At 34.2% G+C, this 20,103-nt stretch overlaps 7 protein-coding genes across 7 annotated transcripts; 3 read left to right on the forward strand and 4 right to left on the reverse strand. All coding sequences in view use genetic code 12, as the record gives it.

Moving 5' to 3' along the window:
• Positions 1–33: 33 nt before the first annotated feature.
• On the reverse strand, positions 34–1,482 carry TPS1 (alpha,alpha-trehalose-phosphate synthase (UDP-forming) TPS1; the record flags this gene model as incomplete). The annotated part of the gene is made up of 1 exon (XM_049408890.1): positions 34–1,482. One exon carries the CDS (start codon positions 1,480–1,482, stop codon positions 34–36), a length of 1,449 nt encoding a protein of 482 aa, XP_049261849.1.
• A 580-nt stretch (positions 1,483–2,062) lies between these two features.
• J8A68_004886 (POL2) lies at positions 2,063–10,472 on the forward strand (the record flags this gene model as incomplete). The annotated part of the gene is made up of 2 exons (XM_049408891.1): positions 2,063–3,075; positions 3,734–10,472. 2 exons carry the CDS (start codon positions 2,063–2,065, stop codon positions 10,470–10,472), a joined length of 7,752 nt encoding a protein of 2,583 aa, XP_049261850.1.
• Positions 10,473–10,706: 234 nt separating this feature from the next.
• On the forward strand, positions 10,707–12,182 carry J8A68_004887 (origin recognition complex subunit 5; the record flags this gene model as incomplete). Its single annotated transcript, XM_049408892.1, has 1 exon — positions 10,707–12,182. The coding sequence occupies one exon, from the start codon at positions 10,707–10,709 to the stop codon at positions 12,180–12,182; it is 1,476 nt and encodes a 491-aa protein (XP_049261851.1).
• Positions 12,183–12,223: 41 nt separating this feature from the next.
• J8A68_004888 (U5 snRNP complex subunit) lies at positions 12,224–13,453 on the reverse strand (the record flags this gene model as incomplete). The annotated part of the gene is made up of 1 exon (XM_049408893.1): positions 12,224–13,453. One exon carries the CDS (start codon positions 13,451–13,453, stop codon positions 12,224–12,226), a length of 1,230 nt encoding a protein of 409 aa, XP_049261852.1.
• Positions 13,454–13,624: 171 nt separating this feature from the next.
• On the forward strand, positions 13,625–14,077 carry J8A68_004889 (ribosome biosynthesis protein; the record flags this gene model as incomplete). Its single annotated transcript, XM_049408894.1, has 1 exon — positions 13,625–14,077. One exon carries the CDS (start codon positions 13,625–13,627, stop codon positions 14,075–14,077), a length of 453 nt encoding a protein of 150 aa, XP_049261853.1.
• A 99-nt stretch (positions 14,078–14,176) lies between these two features.
• Positions 14,177–15,968, reverse strand: J8A68_004890 (WD40 repeat domain-containing protein; the record flags this gene model as incomplete). The annotated part of the gene is made up of 2 exons (XM_049408895.1): positions 14,177–15,361; positions 15,432–15,968. The coding sequence occupies 2 exons, from the start codon at positions 15,966–15,968 to the stop codon at positions 14,177–14,179; spliced, it is 1,722 nt and encodes a 573-aa protein (XP_049261854.1).
• Positions 15,969–16,932: 964 nt separating this feature from the next.
• J8A68_004891 (uncharacterized protein) lies at positions 16,933–18,660 on the reverse strand (the record flags this gene model as incomplete). Its single annotated transcript, XM_049408896.1, has 1 exon — positions 16,933–18,660. The coding sequence occupies one exon, from the start codon at positions 18,658–18,660 to the stop codon at positions 16,933–16,935; it is 1,728 nt and encodes a 575-aa protein (XP_049261855.1).
• Positions 18,661–20,103: the final 1,443 nt, after the last annotated feature.

Raw genomic sequence — 20,103 nt, forward strand, 5'->3', positions numbered from 1 at the left:
GATTTGAAATATAAAACTTGAAGAAAACACTTTCTATACGGTAGTCTTTGAAGACACTCTCTTTGAACTATTACATTTGTATAATTCCTTAACGAAACTTTCACCCCAATAACCAGAAGTATATTTGGAGATATATCCAAATAATCTCTTAAAATTAATTTCCTTCTTTTCTTCGGGTAAAGTTAAACTTTCTTTAAGAGCTTCACTTAAATCTTCAGTATTCCAAGGATTAACAATAATAGCACCATTTAAGGATTGTGCAGCCCCAGCAAATTCAGATAAGATCAAAGCACCTTTCCTTTCTTGTTGACAAGCAATATATTCATAACTAACCAAATTCATCCCATCTCTGGTAGAACTAACCAAACAAACATCACTTACATTATATAAACTAATCAATTCATCAAACGGAATCAGTTTATGTAAATAATGAATTGGGGTGAATTCAACGGTCCCAAATTGTCCATTTATTCTACCAACAAGTTCATTAACTGAAGATCTTAAATTTTGATATTCTTCAACATCACCTCTCAGTGGAACGGCAACTTGAACCAAAACAACTTTACCTATCCATTCTGGATTTTCATTAAGGAATACTTCAAATGCATGAAGTTTTTGAGGAACACCTTTGATATAATCAAGTCTATCTACTCCGACTATGACTTTAACTCCATCGAATTTTGATTTTAATTGTTTAATACGAGCAACTACACTTGGTTTTTGTAATCCTTCAATGAAATTATCCACATCGATCCCGATTGGGAATGCTCCAATACTGATTGAACGGTTTTGGAATTGGATACCATTAGGTAATGTAGTAACATGGGGTACGATTCTTGAAACTGAAGATAAGAAATGACGAGCATAATCATAAGTATGGAAACCAATTAAATCACAAGATAAAACCCCTTCTAAAATTTCTTTACGTACTGGTAAAATACGATATATCTCGGAAGATGGGAATGGAGTATGAAGGAAAAATCCAATTCTAATATTTTTCTTTTTATTACCAATTTCAGCTCTTAACATTTGTGGTAATAACATTAAATGATAATCATGAACCCAAATCATATCATTATCATTTGTTTGAGCGGCAATTTCAATGGCAAATTTCCGATTGGCTTCAATATAAGCCGCCCAAGCATTTTCATCAAAATTCATTTCTCCAGGATGATAATGAAATAATGGCCATAATATACTATTTGAAAACCCATTATAATGTAATTCAGCAATTGTATCACTAAGGAAAATGGCAGTACAGTTGAATTTGGATTTAAGATCAGCGTTGACTCTATCTTGTTCATCTTCAGGAAGTTCTAATCCTGGCCAACCTAACCATTGAAATTCGGTGGATTTTTTAAGTCCTTGTAATGCGGTGACTAACCCACCGGAAGACATGGAATAAGTGTATGAACCATCGCTGGAACGTTTAATTGTGACGGGTAATCTATTGGAGACTACTAATACTTTTCCTTGAACCATTGTTGTTGTCATATATGTAATTGAGTTGTGTATAAGTTTACTATTGTGATAGTTGATAAGCCGTGCGTGAAAATAAATTACAAAAAGGGAGAAAAGAAAAAAGCCAAACTATTTATAATTGAAAAATCCTATTGTTGTTGGTATAATGGTAATAGATATATATATATGTGTGTGTATGATGTAGGCTATGATGTAATATTTATGTGTTAAGGGGCGGGCAGGATGAGGGTGTGTGGGTGCGAGGAGTGTACCTTAAGGTTACAAACGATCTGGAACTTTCCATTATTGAGATTGTGTAAGTCAAGGTACTGCATATAAACCCAGAAAGCAACACACATTTTCAAATTTAAAGATGAAATATTACACAAAAGTAGACTTTAACCGATACAGAAGTTTCCAGTAGCCTCCTTCCTAATTAGGAAGTCTACAACTTGCCTTCCGAAACCTTTTTTTCTTTGGTTTGGACTAACAATTCATTCAGAAACAAAATTTGACAGGTTGAATTTTAAACTAATATCAAGGGCAATTATTACTTGTAACTATAGACATAGCCAAATAGAAATAAAATCTAATAATCATCATGTACAATCCATATGGAAATGTAGCTGATGCGTATCAACTGCAACAACAACAACCACAGCAACTGCAACAGCAACGTCGTGTTCCTCAACTGAAACAATATATTCCACCTCAACCACAACAACATTTACAACATCCACAACCTCATCATCCAACTCAATTTAGTCAACCGCAACCAATGGGAATACCACCACTCCAAGATAGTCCCCATATGCATCAACACCCTCAACCTCAACCAATGCATCAACAGCAACAACAACAACAGCAAGCACAACAACCAGGGTTTAATTTCTTTAATGATCCAGCAACAGCGTTAGCATCCCAATTTGCTCGTAGTGGATTTGAACATTCAAATCAATATCTTCAAGAAAACTTTGGTTCATTTGCTGCATTTTCAGGTGTTGATATAAAATATTATTTCCAAGTTTCTAATTCTTATGTATTTCGTAAGATCTTATTAATATTATTTCCATATAGACATAAAGATTGGAATAGAATATCTACTAAAGAAACTGGACAAAGTCAGTACTTGCCACCTAGTCATGATATTAATGCTCCTGATTTATATATTCCCTTAATGTCATTTGTGACTTATATTTTACTTTGGGCTGCATTTGAAGGATTAAAAGGAGATTTCCATCCTCAATTATTTGGATATTTAAGTTCACAAACAATGGCATTTTCGATATTGGATGTCGTAATTTTTAAGACTGGATTATATTTGTTGAATTGTGGAGGAGCTGGGAAAATCTATGATATTGTATGTTTTGCTGGATATAAATATGTTCTGATTATTGTTTTATTATGTACTAAACATTTAGTTGGTGGTTGGTTAGGTTCAATTGGATATTATGCAATTGTTATATTGTTGATTGCTAATTTATCAATCTTTTTAATGAGATCGTTGAAATTCTTGGTCTTACCTAATGTTAATAATAATCCAAATACTGGCGGTACTACTGGCGTTTCTAATAGTATTACTTCAAAGCAACGTAAGATTAGAATCCAATTCTTGTTCATTTATTCCGTGATTGTTCAAGGGCTTATTATACTTTACATGAGTAAGTAATTGCACGAGATGTAGCTTGTTATATAAATAGACAGTAATTTCCCGGTATAGTATTTTACAACATAGTACAAATCTTAATAATGCGTGCTAATAATCTAAGTCTGACAGGATTCATGTTAAATCAATCCTTCTATATTTATCTTAATAGAACAAATGTTTTCTAATATAAAAGTTGCAAAACCAATTGGAGTTCTGCTAGTTCCAATTAGTAAGTTGCAATTTTGTGATGTGAACCTTGCGCTTCCATGTCTGACTCTCTTCAATCAAGAAATTTACAATAGTAAGAAAAACATCACTGAGATGCTTTCAAAGCTAGTCTTCCATTTCTTGCGAACAAGAGAAGAGATAGCAGTTTAGTAGTTGTATCTGAATTAGCGAGAAGCCTAACTATTCCTTCAGCTATGAGAATGATATACTATTTGCGTATAAAAGTTAGCGCTTCCATATGTATCAATTTTGCATTTTTACGCGTTTTTTTTTATTTTTTTGTACAATTTCTCTTTTCTGTCAGCCATCAGAAATTTTTTTTTGGATTTTACACGCGTGTTGCAAAACTTATTTCAATTTTGATTTTATCACCAATACTCTTTAATCCTTTAATAGAACATTATATGAACATTCAATAATCATTAATAAGATGTCATCAAGATCAAACTTTAAAGGGTCAACATCTGCCCGTTATGTCAAGAATGGTAACAACAGCAACTACAACAAAAACAACAAAGAAATCACAACCAAATTTAAATCACAACGAGAAACACCGGTTGTTGATCCATACATAGCGAATAACCCAATGTTAAATGATGCTCATCAGAAGAGAGAATTAGTTACAAGAATAGACCATATTGATTCCATAATGGGATTTGATCGATTTGAGCATGGAGAGAACGATGGAAATAAACCACGAAGAGGTTGGTTAATCAATATGCATGCAACTACTATACCTAAAGATGATGGAGAAGATACTAATTACCTTATTGGATATTCTGGAGTTGATTATTATTTCTTAGATGAAGAAGGTGGTAGTTTTAAAGCTACTTTACAATATGATCCATATTTCTTTATTGAAGTGATACCTGGTAGAGAACTGGAAGTTGAAGAATGGCTGAGAAGATTTTTAGAAACTTGTAATGTTAAGAATTTAACTAGAGTAATTAAGGATGATTTAGCATTACCTAATCATTTAGTTGGATTGAAGAAGAATTTAATTAAGTTAAGTTTTCATAATGTATCTGATTTATTAGCTGCAAGAAGATTATTAACACCTATTATTAAAGATAATCAAATGAAACGAGATTCAAGAGATATTTATAAAGTATTGAACTTTGGAAATTCTATTGCAACCACAACCACCAACGGAGAAGATGACCGTAACACGGATCCTGCCACATTTATAGATGATATGAAAGAATATGATGTCCCATATCATGTTAGAGTAGCTATCGACAATAAAATCAGAGTTGGAAAATGGTATAATGTCTATGCCAAACATTCTAAAGTTGAACTTGTGGAAGATAAAGAAAAGATTGCATTTGCTGATCCAGTAGTATTAGCATTCGATATCGAAACTACAAAAGCACCATTAAAATTCCCAGATGCCAAAATAGATCAAATTATGATGATTTCATATATGATTGATGGAGATGGGTATTTAATTACCAATAGAGAAATTATTTCTCAAGATATTGATGATTTTGAATATACTCCCAAACCAGAATATCCTGGACAATTCACTATTTTTAATGAACCTGATGAAAAACACGTTCTTGAAAGATTCTATGAACATATTCGGGATGTTAAACCTACCGTCATGGCCACATTTAATGGTGATTTCTTCGATTGGCCATTCATTGAAACTAGAACAAGATATCATGATATGGACATGTTTGATGAAATTGGATTTGCCAGGGATAATGAAGGAGAATATAAATCGAAATATTGTGTACATATGGATTGTTTTAGATGGGTGAAACGTGATTCTTATTTACCTCAAGGTTCACAAGGTTTAAAAGCAGTCACAACTGCAAAATTGGGATATAATCCTACAGAACTTGATCCGGAATTAATGACACCATATGCTTATGAAAAACCACAATTGTTATCGGAATATTCTGTTTCGGATGCAGTGGCGACTTATTATTTGTATTATAAATATGTTCATCCATTTATTTTTTCCTTGTGTACTATTATTCCATTGAATCCTGATGAAGTGTTAAGAAAAGGTACGGGAACATTATGTGAAATGTTACTTTCGGTTCAAGCTTATGAAGGTGGGATTTTGTTACCTAATAAACATTCAGATCCTATTGAAAGATTCTATGATGGACATTTATTGGAATCAGAAACTTATGTCGGTGGACATGTTGAATCTTTAGAAGCCGGTGTTTTCAGAAGTGATATTTCCACAGATTTTAAAGTTGATCCACTGGCAATTGATGAATTGTTACGAGATTTGCATAATTCGATCAAATTTTGTATTGAGGTTGAAAATGGAAAAAGTATGGATGATGTTGAGAATTTTGATGAAGTTTATGAAGGTATAAAGGAGAAATTAATCGAGTTGAAAACCAACCCCTCGAGAAAAGAAACTCCATTGATTTATCATGTGGATGTGGCATCGATGTATCCTAATATTATGACTTCAAATAGATTACAACCCGATTCAATGAAAACTGAAGAAGATTGTGCTGCTTGTGATTTCAATCGTCCAGGAAAGAATTGTGATAGAAGATTACCTTGGTCTTGGAGAGGTGAATATTTCCCGGCAGAAATGAATGAGTATAATATGATCAAAAGAACATTACAGAATGAAACCTTCCCTCATCCTACCAAACATTGGGTCCCACCAAGAAAATTTGATGAATTGTCATATACTGAACAGGCTGCATTAATCAAGAAGAGAATCAGTGATTATTCTAGAAAAGTCTACCACAGAGTCAAACAAAGTAAAGTCGTCACCAGAGAAGCTATCATTTGTCAACGAGAAAACCCATTTTATGTGGATACTGTGAGAAATTTCAGAGATCGTAGATATGAATTCAAAGGATTGGCGAAAACTTGGAAAGGTAAAATTTCCAAGATTGATAGTAATGATACCATTGCCCGAGATGAAGCTAAGAAAATGGTTGTTCTTTATGATTCCTTACAACTTGCTCATAAAGTCATTTTGAACTCTTTCTATGGATATGTTATGAGAAAGGGGTCAAGATGGTATTCGATGGAAATGGCAGGTGTGACATGTTTAACAGGTGCAACTATTATTCAAATGGCGAGAGCATTAGTGGAAAGGATCGGTAGACCATTGGAATTGGATACTGATGGTATTTGGTGTATTTTACCTAAATCATTCCCCGAGAATTTTAATTTGAAATGTAAGAATGGTAAGAAGGTCTTTTTGGAATATCCTTGTTCAATGTTGAATTATTTAGTGCATCAAAGATTTACAAATCATCAATATCAAGATTTGGTAGATCCGGAAACATTCAAATATAAGACCAGAGATGATAATTCGATTTTCTTTGAAGTTGATGGACCATATAAAGCAATGATTTTACCAACTTCCAAAGAAGAAGGTAAGGGGTTAAAGAAGCGTTATGCTGTATTTAATGAAGATGGATCATTGGCGGAATTGAAAGGGTTTGAATTGAAACGTAGAGGTGAATTACAATTGATTAAGAATTTCCAAAGTGATATATTCAAGTTGTTTTTGGATGGTGATTCTCTTGAAAGTTGTTATCTGGCGGTTGCTACTGTTGCCAACAATTGGTTGGATGTTTTGGATACAAAAGGTGGGATGTTAGAAGATGAAGATTTGATTGAATTGATTTGTGAAAATAGAAGTATGTCCAAGAGTTTAGCTGAATATGGTGATCAAAAATCTACTTCTATCACTACTGCTAGAAGATTAGGAGAATTCTTGGGAGAAGAAATGGTGAAAGATGCCGGGTTAGCTACCAAGTACATTATTAGTGCAAAACCTGTTGGTGCCCCAGTTACTGAACGTGCTGTTCCGGTATCTATATTCTCGCTGGAAAAGAAGGAATTATTCTTGAAGAAATGGTTAAAGGATCCTTCATTAACCGATTTTAGTCCACGTGATGTTATTGATTGGGATTATTATAGAGAAAGATTAGCATCTGTTATTCAAAAGATTATTACCATTCCTGCTGCGTTGCAAAATGTGAAGAATCCAGTTCCTAGAGTACAACATCCAGATTGGTTACTGAGAAAAATTGCCACTAGAGAAGATTCAAAACAACAGAGTTCAATTGCAACCTTTTTTGGCAAGGCAACGAAAGCAGAAGTTACTGAAAAGCAAGTTAAAGATATTGAAGATTTTGGTGAAGTTGATATGGAAGGTGGTATGATGAAACCTCGAGTTGGAAAAGTCACTTCAAGAAAAAGAAGAGCAGGTAAGGCTAACTCAGTGTCTGACAATGAAGAAGAAGAAAGAATGCAAGCTCTTTTGAATGGTCCTTGTCCATCTATGACTGAAGATTATCAAGCTTTCTTGCAATATCAAAAGGCTAAATGGAAACAACAAGCAGCAAACAGAGAAAGAAGAAGGAAGTTGTTTGGTGCCAATAGTGAAACTTCACAAAGATCAACGGTTGGTGGTATGATCCGTAAACAAGCAGAAAATATTGCTGGTTCAAATTGGGAGATTTTGGAGTATAAAGAAGATCCAACTAAGCCAGGTAATTTGAAAGTATATGTCTCAATTGGTAACAACAAAATACATTCTTTCCAATTCAATATTCCCAAGAAACTCTATGCGTCATTCAAGACTGAACTTTCAAGAAGAAAATTACTTTCGGTTGCAGGATGTCAAATTGAACAATCAAATGCTATTCTTCCAAATGGGCACGACGCTACCAATTTATATAAGTTGACCATGCCTCAATCTGTATATCAAGAACAATTTGAAGATGTGGGTAGTTTGTTACAAGATTCTAATATTTTGGGACTTTATGAAACACAAGTTGGACCCGTTGAAAGAGCAATTATTGATTTAGGTAATGTTGTTAAATTTGATGATACTAGAGTTGGTGCCTTAGGAAAAGGGATGAAGAATGGATTTAGTGCACAAGAATTGGTTAAGATTAAATCAGATACTTATTTGAGAAAATTTGATATGGATATGGTGTATCTATTACATATTGTTACCAATAGTTATGAATTCTATACTGTTTTCAAAAGTTGGGAGAATCATGCACATATATTTGTCTTGAAACCTTCTGCCAATGCTCAAGAATTGCCAACAAATATAGACAGGATCTATCGTGAAATCTATGAAGCTAAGAAAGATAAATTGGGTAAAGTAAGTAATATTATTGACTATCCAAGTGAAATGACATTTGAAGCTGATTACTTCCAGGACAATTCTAAACTTTTCAAGAAGCTTAATAAAACGATTAGTAAAATCCATGAAAGCAGAAGCAACAAGGCATTACTTGCAGTCCAATCCCCATTTGCAGCTAGAGTTCTTAATGTTTTATCTTCAGCTGCTGATTTCCCGACAATTAAGATGAATGTTAGTGAGCTTGTATTGCCCGCAATTGGGTGGCAATCTTTAATTTCGAAGAGAGTAATCAACCATTATTTCGTTTTAGCATCTTGGGTTAAGAATTTGATTGCCTTATCCAAATATGGTGGTGTTCCCCTTTGTAATTTGCAAATTGAGAATGTGGGATATTTGATTGATATTGAATATGCTAGAAGATTAACTGAAAATAATATCGTTTTATGGTGGTCATCTAATCCATTACCTGATCATGGTGGGTTTGAATCTGATAATACAATGGATTTTGAGAGTTTGGAATTCCCCACAATTAATAATCCTGAGATTTATGAAACAGCCTGTTTGGAAGTTGAAATTGGTACTTTGACGATCAATACAATTCTCACCAGTTCTTTGATTAATGAAGCTGAAGGTACTGATTTGGCTGATGATGCAGTTAGATCGGATAAGAATAATGGTGCAACTACATTTGCTGAAGATGCCTTCTCAGCACCTGCGTTAAACATTTTGAGATCAATGGTCAAAGATTGGTGGGATGATGCTTTAAGAAATAATATCAATGCTGATTCAATGATGAACAATTTGGTTACTTGGGTTCAAAGAAATGATTCATTCTTGTATGATTATGCATTGCATTATCATGTTCATAATTTGACTTCAAAAGCACTTTTACAATTAATTGGTGAATTCAAGAAAATGAATGCTCAAGTTATATTTGCTAATCGAAACAAGATGTTGATTCAAACAAGTAAAGTGTCAGTTGAAAATTCTTATGCTTATGGACAATATATTCTTAAGGCTGCTAGATCTAAACCACTTTTTAACTTTTTGGATTTGAAAGTTGTTAAATATTGGGATCTTTTGGTATGGATGGATGAATTTAATTATGGTGGTAGAAGTTGTACTGAAATCACTAATGATGAAATGCAAAATTTGATGCCAGAGAACCAATGGCAAATAAAGAAGTTCTTACCAATTATTTTCAGAGAAGAATTTGAAGATTGGATTGTTATTTTCTTGGATGCACTTACCAAACATAAAACAGAAACATTGACTGGTACTCAAAGTGGAACTCCCAGAGTTACTCAAATTGTTCATATTCTTAAGGGACAAAAGAAGTTAGAAGCAAAGGAAATTGAAGAAGAAGATATCACGAATGGAGTTATTGAGATTTTTAGAAAACCACTCCAAAAGAGAATTGAGAAATTATATCGTCGTCAAAATGAAGCTATTATTAATCCTGAATTTCAGAAAGAATATGAATTCCCTAAATTGGCTGGTTCCCATTTACATTTCAAGAATCCGATTTTAGAATTAGTTAAGGCTTTATGCGCCGTATTTGAATTATCACAAAAGAGAAATCTTGAAGTTAGGTTATTAAGAAAAGAATTATTACAGATATTTGATATCAAAGAATTCAGTAAAGAAGCATTATTTAGAAATCCAAGTGCTTCCTTGAAATTGCCTCATGTTATTTGTGATTATTGTAATTTTACTAGAGATATTGATTTATGTCGAGAAGAAGAAATTAATATTTGGAATTGTCAACAATGTCATAAGTCATATAATAAAATCACTATGGAAGAAGAAATTATTGCTCAATTCAACAAGATGTTTACCAAGTTCTTTAATCAAGATTTGAAATGTTCTAAATGTCATCAAATTAGAGAACGTAATATGGATCTTTTTTGTAAATGTTCTGGTAGTTGGGTTGAAACTGTTAGTCATTCTGAACTTGAAAGAAAGTTACAAACATTTGTCAATGTTGCTAAGTTTTACAATTTACAATTGTTAAAAGGTTTAATAGAAGAAGTGTCATAGAAAGTGTATATGTAATTTGTAGAAGATTGTATAATATTAATTAATAGAAAGTGGTTCGTAATTATTTATTAAATCAAGAAGAAACAATTTTTGATGATTTGCAACCAAACAGATTTTATATAGTCGTGTACCTCGAATCAAAAAATTTCATCAACAAAAATTCATCAGCAACCGCCATCAACTAATTTGGTAGCCATCAGATTAAATACTCACATTGTGGTTAATTAAATGGTGATGGATGAGTCCGATCAGGCGTTAGTTGAATTGAAAAAGCAAATCAAAGAGCGTGATGTCCAATTTGATCTTTTGAACGCGTTCATCAATCAAGATCCATCATTACTGTCCGATGCAGTGATTGTTCAAGGCTATAAAGCAGTTGGGAAATCTTTAGTGGTGACTAAATTTCTCGAGGCATTGAATATAAAATACTCAAGGATAAATTGTGATGAATGCATTTCCAAGAAAATTCTTTTACAAAAATGTTTCAGTCGATTTAGAAAAGATAGTGGAATTCGTCATGGGAAATATAGTAAAAATGATTATTTACGATATGGATCAATAGGAGAGAACTTTTCAAACTTATTATCTGCAGTTGAACAATTCATGGATGAGCGTAACTATAACCAACATCATGTGTTGGTTCTTGATAGATTTGATCAATGTATGGAGCTGACTCGAGATTTGTTTGGATCATTTTTACGGTTTAGGGAGCAATCAAGGATAAAGAGTTTGACTGTTATTATTATCATTTCTGGTGAAGTTCCGAAAGATGTGGCATCACTTTCAATACCTCATGTGTATTTTGACGAGTATTCTGAGTCGCAAATAGTTGGTATCTTGCAAGATAATCAGCTTGCCAAATTTGGAATAGATGAAATAGACGACACTCCTTCGAGTGCTGACTTTTGGGCTAAGTATGCTAAAGTGATAGTTGATTTGTTTTTTGAGTACACAGGCTCGGATCTAAACTTACTTAAAGAGATTTGCATAAGGTTATGGGATAGATTTATTGAACCTATAAAAGAGGGTAGATTAATGGTTAGTGATTTCATTAAGATCTATAAGGAAAGCATCGATTTATTCACGGATGATAATATAATAACCAACTCTTCAATAAGGGATTTCAGTACATTAGAAGAAGAAAAACAAATTGATAATGGAAATGTTGCTGATTTACCATTACATTCAAAATTCTTCTTACTCGCATCATATTTAGCATCATATGGAAACCCAAGGGGCGATCTTCAAAAGTTTTCTAAAGTCAAATTAGTCAAGTATAAGAGAAGAGCACTTACGAGTCCGGCAAAGATTAAAAAGGCACATATGCTCAAGACAGATATAGATAACCGTTTATTGTCTCCTAATTATGTTGATCTTGAAAGAATATTGGCGATCTTAGCTGTGATTTACAGAAATTATGCCCCATCATTAAATCAATCAGATAAAGACGAGTTGCTATATATTGACGACGAAATAGTAGCTCGAGAGGAAAAGAAGGAACTTGAGAAATCCAAATTTACTTTGACAAAGAATACGGATTTGAATAACCAAATTGCAACTTTGTATTCATTGGGATTGTTAAGTAAAACTTCGTCATCAGATATCTTAGGAGCAAAAATCCGATGGAAATGTAATATTAATTGGCCAACTGCAGAAAGCCTTGCGAAAATGGTCAATTTCCCAATTGCGGAATACTTGATAGAAGATTAGAACTTATTCGGTTTAATAATAATACATGTACTACTATGTAACTATTGAAAATCTATTTCTCTAACATTCTGGAACTCCGTCTCACCAACTTTTCGTACATCCACTCTATCCTCGAAGTATGTTTCTTTCCAATGTTTCATTTCATATTCAGAATAAGGTCCATTGATGTTATCATCTCCATGCCATTTGAACTCCCATATTTTATCGCCGTATTCTTCGCTGTTTATAATATCCCCCTTCGTGTTGTCATCCTCGTTATCTTCCAGATCTTCTCGAGGTCGTTTCTTGCTTTTTGAGTATTCTGTTCCGGTTTCTTGTTTATATTTCCTCATTAATTCCTCCCGCGTCAAGTCATATACATCAACTATATATTTATCGTTCATAAGAACAGAGCATTGATTAGTGATCTGGCTTATCACTTGTTTCTGAGTTGTTATGTCCAGCTTTGCTTTCTTCCTCGACCTCTTTGGATTTAATCTAGCAAGAGCCTCCATTGGAGTTTCCGCTGGCTCCAAAAGTTCAATCAATTGAGTAAGTAATGCCTCCGTTGGCACCATGTTCGTATTCTTCGAAAGTAACTTTTCAGTCTCTCTCTGTTCTCGTTCACGTTGAGCCAATTCGGCTTTCTTTATGTCTGATTTCTTAAAATCATTCAACCACAAGTCGTCACCGGTAATCGGTTGGTCTTTCCTGTCGCGAATATAGTTACCTTCGGCATCGAAATGGCCCTCTTCTGTCTCTTCTTCAACATTGAATGCTTCAATCTTTGGTCCTTTCTTTGCTTTGGAAGTTTGTCCTGGCTGAAATTCTTCTGGGTTGTTGTAATATTGAACATCGACTTCTTCCTCGGAGTCATCCTCATTTGGCTGTATTTCTTGGACTTGGGGTATTATATCCTGCTCTCCTTCACTACCCAATTGATCTTGGTTCTTGGATTCCTCTTTTGGTTCGTCGTCATCACTGGCGAACATATCATCTTCGTCTTCTTCATCTTCTGCTACTTGTACTCCATTTCCATTAACCTTGTCAGTTGCTGGTTCCTCACTGAACATATCGTCATCGTCCCCGTCTTGTACTTCTTCGGTCTTCTCCACTACTGGATTGTTGTCTTCCTCCTCTTCCTTTTCACTCTCCGGTGATGACGAGTCAGAGTCATAATTTAAACGAAGATCATTTCTATGCCGTTGTCTATATCTTCTGTCATTCCCCAAAACATCAACTTCTTCCTCTTCTTCGCTTTCTCCTTCTGATTCTCGGTGTTTCAGATTCATCGGTATGGTTCGTCCATCGAGATGTTCTCGATGTTCTACCCCTCAAAAAAAATAAGAACCAGAAAATTTCTCTCCGCTCATTACAACCATCAAGGAAAAAGCATCCTGAAAGACTACACCAGTAAAACAAAGGGCAAGTCAATCGAAACACAGAGGAAAGACACAACAGAGATGAGTGACATAAATATCGACACTGATGAGATTCTTAATATAGAACAACGTTATTATCAACAAGGATATGATGATGGTGTAGCACAATCAACAAAAGAACAATTAATAGAAGGAGAAGAATATGGTTATCAAACTGGTTTCCAAAGATTTCTAATAATTGGTTATATTCAAGGATTGGTAGAATATTGGCAGAAAAATATTGAGAAATATGCTAATAATAAATCCTTTGAATCTCATTTACAACAATTGAAGGACTTAGTAGTGGATATACCGATTATTAATGGAGATGAAGAAGTTGCTGAATTTGAGAAGAGGGTGAATAAAGCTAGAAACAAATTAAGAGTAGTTGCTACTTTAGCTAAAGAGTCTTGGAAGATTAGTCATTTAGATGAGTTGATGAAAGAAGTTGGAGGTCAATTACAAGTTAGTGAAAATGTTGATGATATGTGGTGAGCTTGGAGGGATACCCTGGGGCTCATAGTACCTAATCCGAGTTGATATGCAATTATTGGATATATACACAGACAACAACTATAAAAAAATATCTAGAACCTAAAAGTAGAAGTCAAAATCCAATGATTTATGACTGCTTGGTAGTTTATAGCTTAAGATACCTCCCAACGGACAGTCAATTACTCCAATAATTAATTGCTCTCCGTAACCCTGTTCAATAGGTGCAAAATTCAATCCAGCACATTTCCCAATAAAATCTATTGATTGAACTCTTGATAAAATTCCATCATCTCTAGTATTAAATAAATCATCCATTTGTATAATTCCCACATGATCCAAACTCTCTGCCCATGCAATATAATTTCCATGATAACTAAATTTACAATTTCTAACGGGTCCTCCGTATGCACTATCTGAAAATCCCAATGTCCCACTCCAGGCATATAATGCCTTTTTGGGGTTCCTTCTATCCCATAATTTAACACAACTATCTTGATTACCCGTCAACAATATGTTTTCATCTCGTGGTGACCAATCACACCCAAATCCAAAATCATCATGACATTCAAATTGTACTTTGTTCCCGGAATCATCAAATTTTATTCGTTTGTCTAGTATAAATGAATTTATGCAATCTCCAGTAACAAATATTTCATTTGAATTATGAGGATTGATTGCAGTATAATTCAATGGGAATGGTAATGTATTTAGACTGGTGGTCTTATGGGTGTTCAAGTCAATTAGCCTTAGGCTCTTATCATTTGAGGATATTATTAATTCATTATCTTTTTCATTTACTATAATCTGATTCGTGATACCATCAATATTATTTGTAAGATGATATTCTCCGAGGGTTTTTACATTATCTGGGTCTGATATGTCCGATAGTATATATCCTCCTTCAAATGTACCACTTGCTAAGTAATTATTTGAACAAGCTAAAGTCGATATTCTACTATTGGAATTCTTAATTAAAGTTCTTGAATCTATCAAACAATCTAACTTCATGGAATCAGATTTTTCACAACCTGTCTTGTCATTCATTAATCGATTGATTTTGAAAAATGCATGATATTCTTCATCCGCGTCATCGAGAACATTTACGGTTCTTAAGTGGGAATCATGGTAATAACTCAGTGGGTAGAAAATACCATTGCCTATATTTGGCCCACAACATACTAGATTTCTTAATTGTAAATGAGTTATATGGAGTTTGAGTTTACTAAAGAACTTATGGAACTTAAAGAAATCAGTCTTGATTTGATATCCTAAAACATCCACACTCTGTAATTATAGAAATTGTTAGTATTTCAATTCATAAAATTATTAAAATTTGGTGGAGGGCTCAACATACTTTTAATGCCTTCTCTCGAGAATCTGGGATATTATGAAAATAATTATCCTTCCCTACTCGAAGTCTATCATTATAAAACTTTCGCCTTAATTCTCTGGGCCATCGAACACCCTGTACATCATTGTATTCCAAGGTATCTATACTAAATGGTAACGAATCCTCTCGTACTTTTAACGCATTCAAAATCACCAAGATATCAGATTTTGATAATTGGGATGCATTATCATATAATAAATTGTACAAAAATGTAAGTGATTCTGATTGGTTTAGTTCATACTCATGAAATGATTGTATTGAATTACTCATAATATCTCTATCTTCTTGAGGATTAAGTTGTGACTCGCTATTGAAAGTAGAAGGATAATTCTCATCTTCAGATTCAACATCACTGCAGTCTTCATCCTCATCATGTTCTTCTTCTTCTTCATCGTCCTCATCCGTCACATATGCTTGTAAGCCAGTTATTGCTTCAGTGTCCAAAAGTGACACTAATCGTTCTGTAAGGACAGTGTCTTCACTGGAAAGATGTACTGCCATGGTGGAATCTCAGTCGTTATGTGGTTCTTGGGCTATCGGAGTCTGAACAGGTATTCCTCTTTGTTATTCTGCGGTGGTTGTTCTCTTTGTTTAAACAAAAGTAGTGTAAGTTAATAGAAGTCACTCTACTGGAACTTCTCGGCGGTATTGAACGTAAATAGAGGGGATGGTGAACCTGGAAAATGCTTCAATTAAAAGGTAAAACAACCATGAAAGTTAAATTTTTTAGATTTTTTAACATTTTATTCTTTTTTCTTTCTTTAGTGAGAATGAAAGAGAGACATGGGAAGCAACATCGATTAGGAAAAAATCATTCAACACCTGGTAACGGGCTCACCAATTCGAAAAGGATGACTCCATGAGAGATTCAGTCTGTGTTGTGGGTTCATTTGTGAAAGATTGAAGGCGAACGTGTTGTAGAGTGGTCTCGGAGGGATTGCACGGACTTCTTCCCACTGGCGAATCTTGGGTGCAAAAATTGAAAACCAATTACACGAACAACTAGCAAGGAATATAGCGACTTTATATACATATATTTATAATCCTAAATAAAAATATTCTATCGATTTAATATTTGTCTTTAGTCAAGTTGAGTTCGATTTCTAATGAAATTCTGTCATTATTTTATCCAATCTCCTTAAGACAGCCAAAATGCATACTAATTCACAACACCCAAAACCATTTAATAAAGTCAAATTTGTTTTAGCAATAACGGTAAACTAGATAGGTCATCTCAACCAGATCCGTAGAATTAACACTAATGCATGGGAGGTCAATACCAAAGGGATTCACAACATTGGTAGCGCACGTCCCCTGAATCTCACGTGATTTGATTATCGGAGGAAGTTCCTAATTAGGAATAGTTTCCCGATAAGCACTGGTATTATAAATGAATAATATATGGATATATTAGTAATGTCTTTTCATTAGGAACCTAGCTAATAGATTCAGAAGATAGAAAAGTTCAAGATAGACCTCTATATGTTTGTCCCTTTATCCACTCTAATAAGGGGCAAGTTTCTTTTAAATCAGCAAATAAATGTTCGTGATCACATTTATGATTCATAAATAACAGAACATATCTCAATCGATTACAATTGGAGAATTCAAGCTGTTTGAACGAGGCATTATCAATTGTTTTGAGCACGCGGAGACATTTATCTAGCCCAATATCGGCAATTGCTAGGTCTTGTAATTTGTTGAAATGCATAAAGAAATTTTCTTCGGGGATTTTTATTCTATTTTGGCTTAAATCGAGTGAAGTTAAGGTTTTTGGAAAGTGAGCCTCGATGTTGGTTAGTTTATTGCCATTCAAACGTACTTTTCGTAATTGTTTACAACTGTTGGATAAATCCCATGACATGAGGATGTCGGAAGTAAGATTACATCTTGTTGAATTTAGCAGCCGTGAGCACCTAGGAAGTACGAGATTACTTAGATCAGTGTCAATGACTGCTCTTTCCAAAGTCAATTCAACTATACTTTGTGGAATCTTGAAACTGCCAGGATCAAAGCTTGCGATTTTGCATTTGCCCAAATCGAGTGCCTTTAACTTCAGAGCATCTATCAGCACCTTCAGTAAATAATTTCCTTTCAAACTCAAAAACTTCAAATTTGAATCAAAATGACAATCAATACTTTCAAGTTGTGTATAGTTCATACTCACCCTAACCAAATGAATCAACCTCCCAAAATCGAATCCAGACAATGAAGCAAACCTACAACCATCCAAATTCAACATCGTTAAAGATATAGGAAGTTGTGACTCACTAATACTTCCAGAAAGAACTTTTAATGTCAAAAGATTCGGATGTAGTCTCAAATCAGTCCAAGAGCTCAATAAGCAATATCGTAGTTCCAAAAAATAAAGTGAAGGGGGTAGGATTAATTCCAGTAGTCTGTAACTTACTTTAATCCCCGAAATCCTGAGGAATTTGAGGTTGGAAGGTAAGGTGAAGTTTTCGTTGATTTCAAGACGTATGGGGGAAATCATTTGGATATCTAAGACTTGCAATTCCCGTGGAAATGGAATTCTCTTAAACATGTTTTCAAGACTACTTCTGGCATGTAATTTTTTGAGTTTTGAACACTTTCCAGTAGTTTTCAAAACATTTTGCAGTGTCCAATTTGCAGTTAGGCAAGTAATTTGTCTCGGGAGATGGAAGCAAGATATTGGGATTAAGGAAGATCCGGATGAAAATGATCTGAGGTTGCATAAATGTGAGAGATCACATTCGGAGTTAGGATTATGGGAGGCAACATCTAGGGTTAATGATTGTAATGGTAATGGCAATGTAGGTTTTGAATATCCTCGTTGTAAGCAGAATTGTATATGTAAACTCAGCAAATTGGATGGAATATGTTTCAATTGGGTTATACTCGTCGAATTTTCAAGTCTTAAGTTTTGGATATAATGTGAATAAGAAGTGATTCCACCAAGTGGATATACACTACGTACAGTCAATTCTCGAACTGTTTCAGGAATTCTGAGGTGACTATCATCAAAAAATTCGATTCTGTGGAAGTTATATCCAAGGTTTAAGACTTCTTCTGGGAAATTATAGTCCGCTACCCATCGTACATCAATTTCAGCTACTTGCAATAATGCCGGATTTCTTTTGTGAGTAATTAACACATCATCTAATCCATAAAAACTAATTGCTCTAGGTTTGCAATTGGGATACTTTTCCATAAATTCAAGGAATTGAAGACATCAAAAAATCGAATCTGTTGGGATATTTGCAGCATGCGATCAGACATCTTATGCACAAAGAATTCATCTCCAATTGGAATACGGAGTTTTTGACCTGCATTCTCGAGTGACCAAGTTTGACCAGAGCCGATTATGACTTTGGTTAGAAGTACATCGGCGGAATATTCTCCAATCACGGGATTATCGATATAAGTGTATAAACATTCTTCTGGAATATATGTGAATATAATTTGGATTACCTCTTGGGGAAGCTTTAAAAGGGAGTCGGAAAAGGGTATTGTCATTCTTTTTGAAACAAAGAAAGTAAACTACATTTGAAGGATGATATTCCATGAAAGTGGGGATTTATATTGGTTCATATTAACTCACATTGGGAAAGGTTGTGAGTGTTTTGATTTAGTCGACAGTGCTCTAAGTTAAAATTTAAATAACCGTAGTAACTTATCTTCTCCGCAAACTTCTCTCTCAAGAAACTAAACAAAAGGAACATTGTAAAGGTAGAAGAATTGATATGCTACTGTGACTAGTGATAGATTCAGTTCTTGGTTAGAGTGAGAGAACAAGCAGTGGGATTGTCATCTACTTTTCCAGGCTGCAAAACAGAAATTGGTAGCTCCACACGCATTGTGCTAAATTAAGCTGAATAAATTTACCAATAGATTCTCGTGTAAAGCATTAGATAGGAAAATCTTTGCAATGGGCTAGTTGGAATCTAAGGTAGACAAAAATTACAGTTGTAAATTACAGTATTCTTCAAATATCTTGGATCCTCCTCTTCTGGTGTGTCCAAAAACGTGACTAAGACATACGTACAGAATTTGAAAACCACAACCTCATTTCGACCAGAAAAACAATACAGCTGGCATCCCCCATAAAGATAAGGACTAATCAGATATGTCCTCTTGTTTTTACATGACCTTTGCAGCAAGTGATGAATCAATCGGTGGAGTCTAGTCTATTCGGTGCTAATTATTCGAATAAGGTTTTGATCGGATACTTTTTTTTTCTCAGATGCCGAAATTAATTTCCCGAAAGGTTCACGTGAAGTTTTACACAGCCCACTTAATGTGTAAAGAAAGAGACATGAAATTTCAAAGAGAAGGGAATCTTACGTCTTATGACAACAGACTTGTAAGAGTGTTGGGAGATATCTGACTAAAGCAGTAAAGTTACAAAACGTTATTCACTATTGGCCACGAGAACACAATCAGTTTATCTCCATTCAAACAAATTCTCGCTAAAGAAGAGAAGACGACGAAGAAAACGGTCCTTGGCATTTTGACTTTGAATCCGACGGAATGTTAATTTAATAAAAGGGGTTTGTTGTCGTTATCATGAGAACATTGATGGCAAAAAAAGGAGAAAGACGCGGCAGTAGTCATTGCCTTCCATTGTTTGTTATCGGAACTAATAATGAACTAA

This window comes from Hemisphaericaspora subhashii (assembly GCF_019202705.1).
Source record: "Hemisphaericaspora subhashii strain CBS 10753 chromosome Unknown scaffold37, whole genome shotgun sequence".
In the NCBI taxonomy this organism is placed as follows: Eukaryota; Fungi; Ascomycota; class Pichiomycetes; order Serinales; family Debaryomycetaceae; genus Hemisphaericaspora; species Hemisphaericaspora subhashii.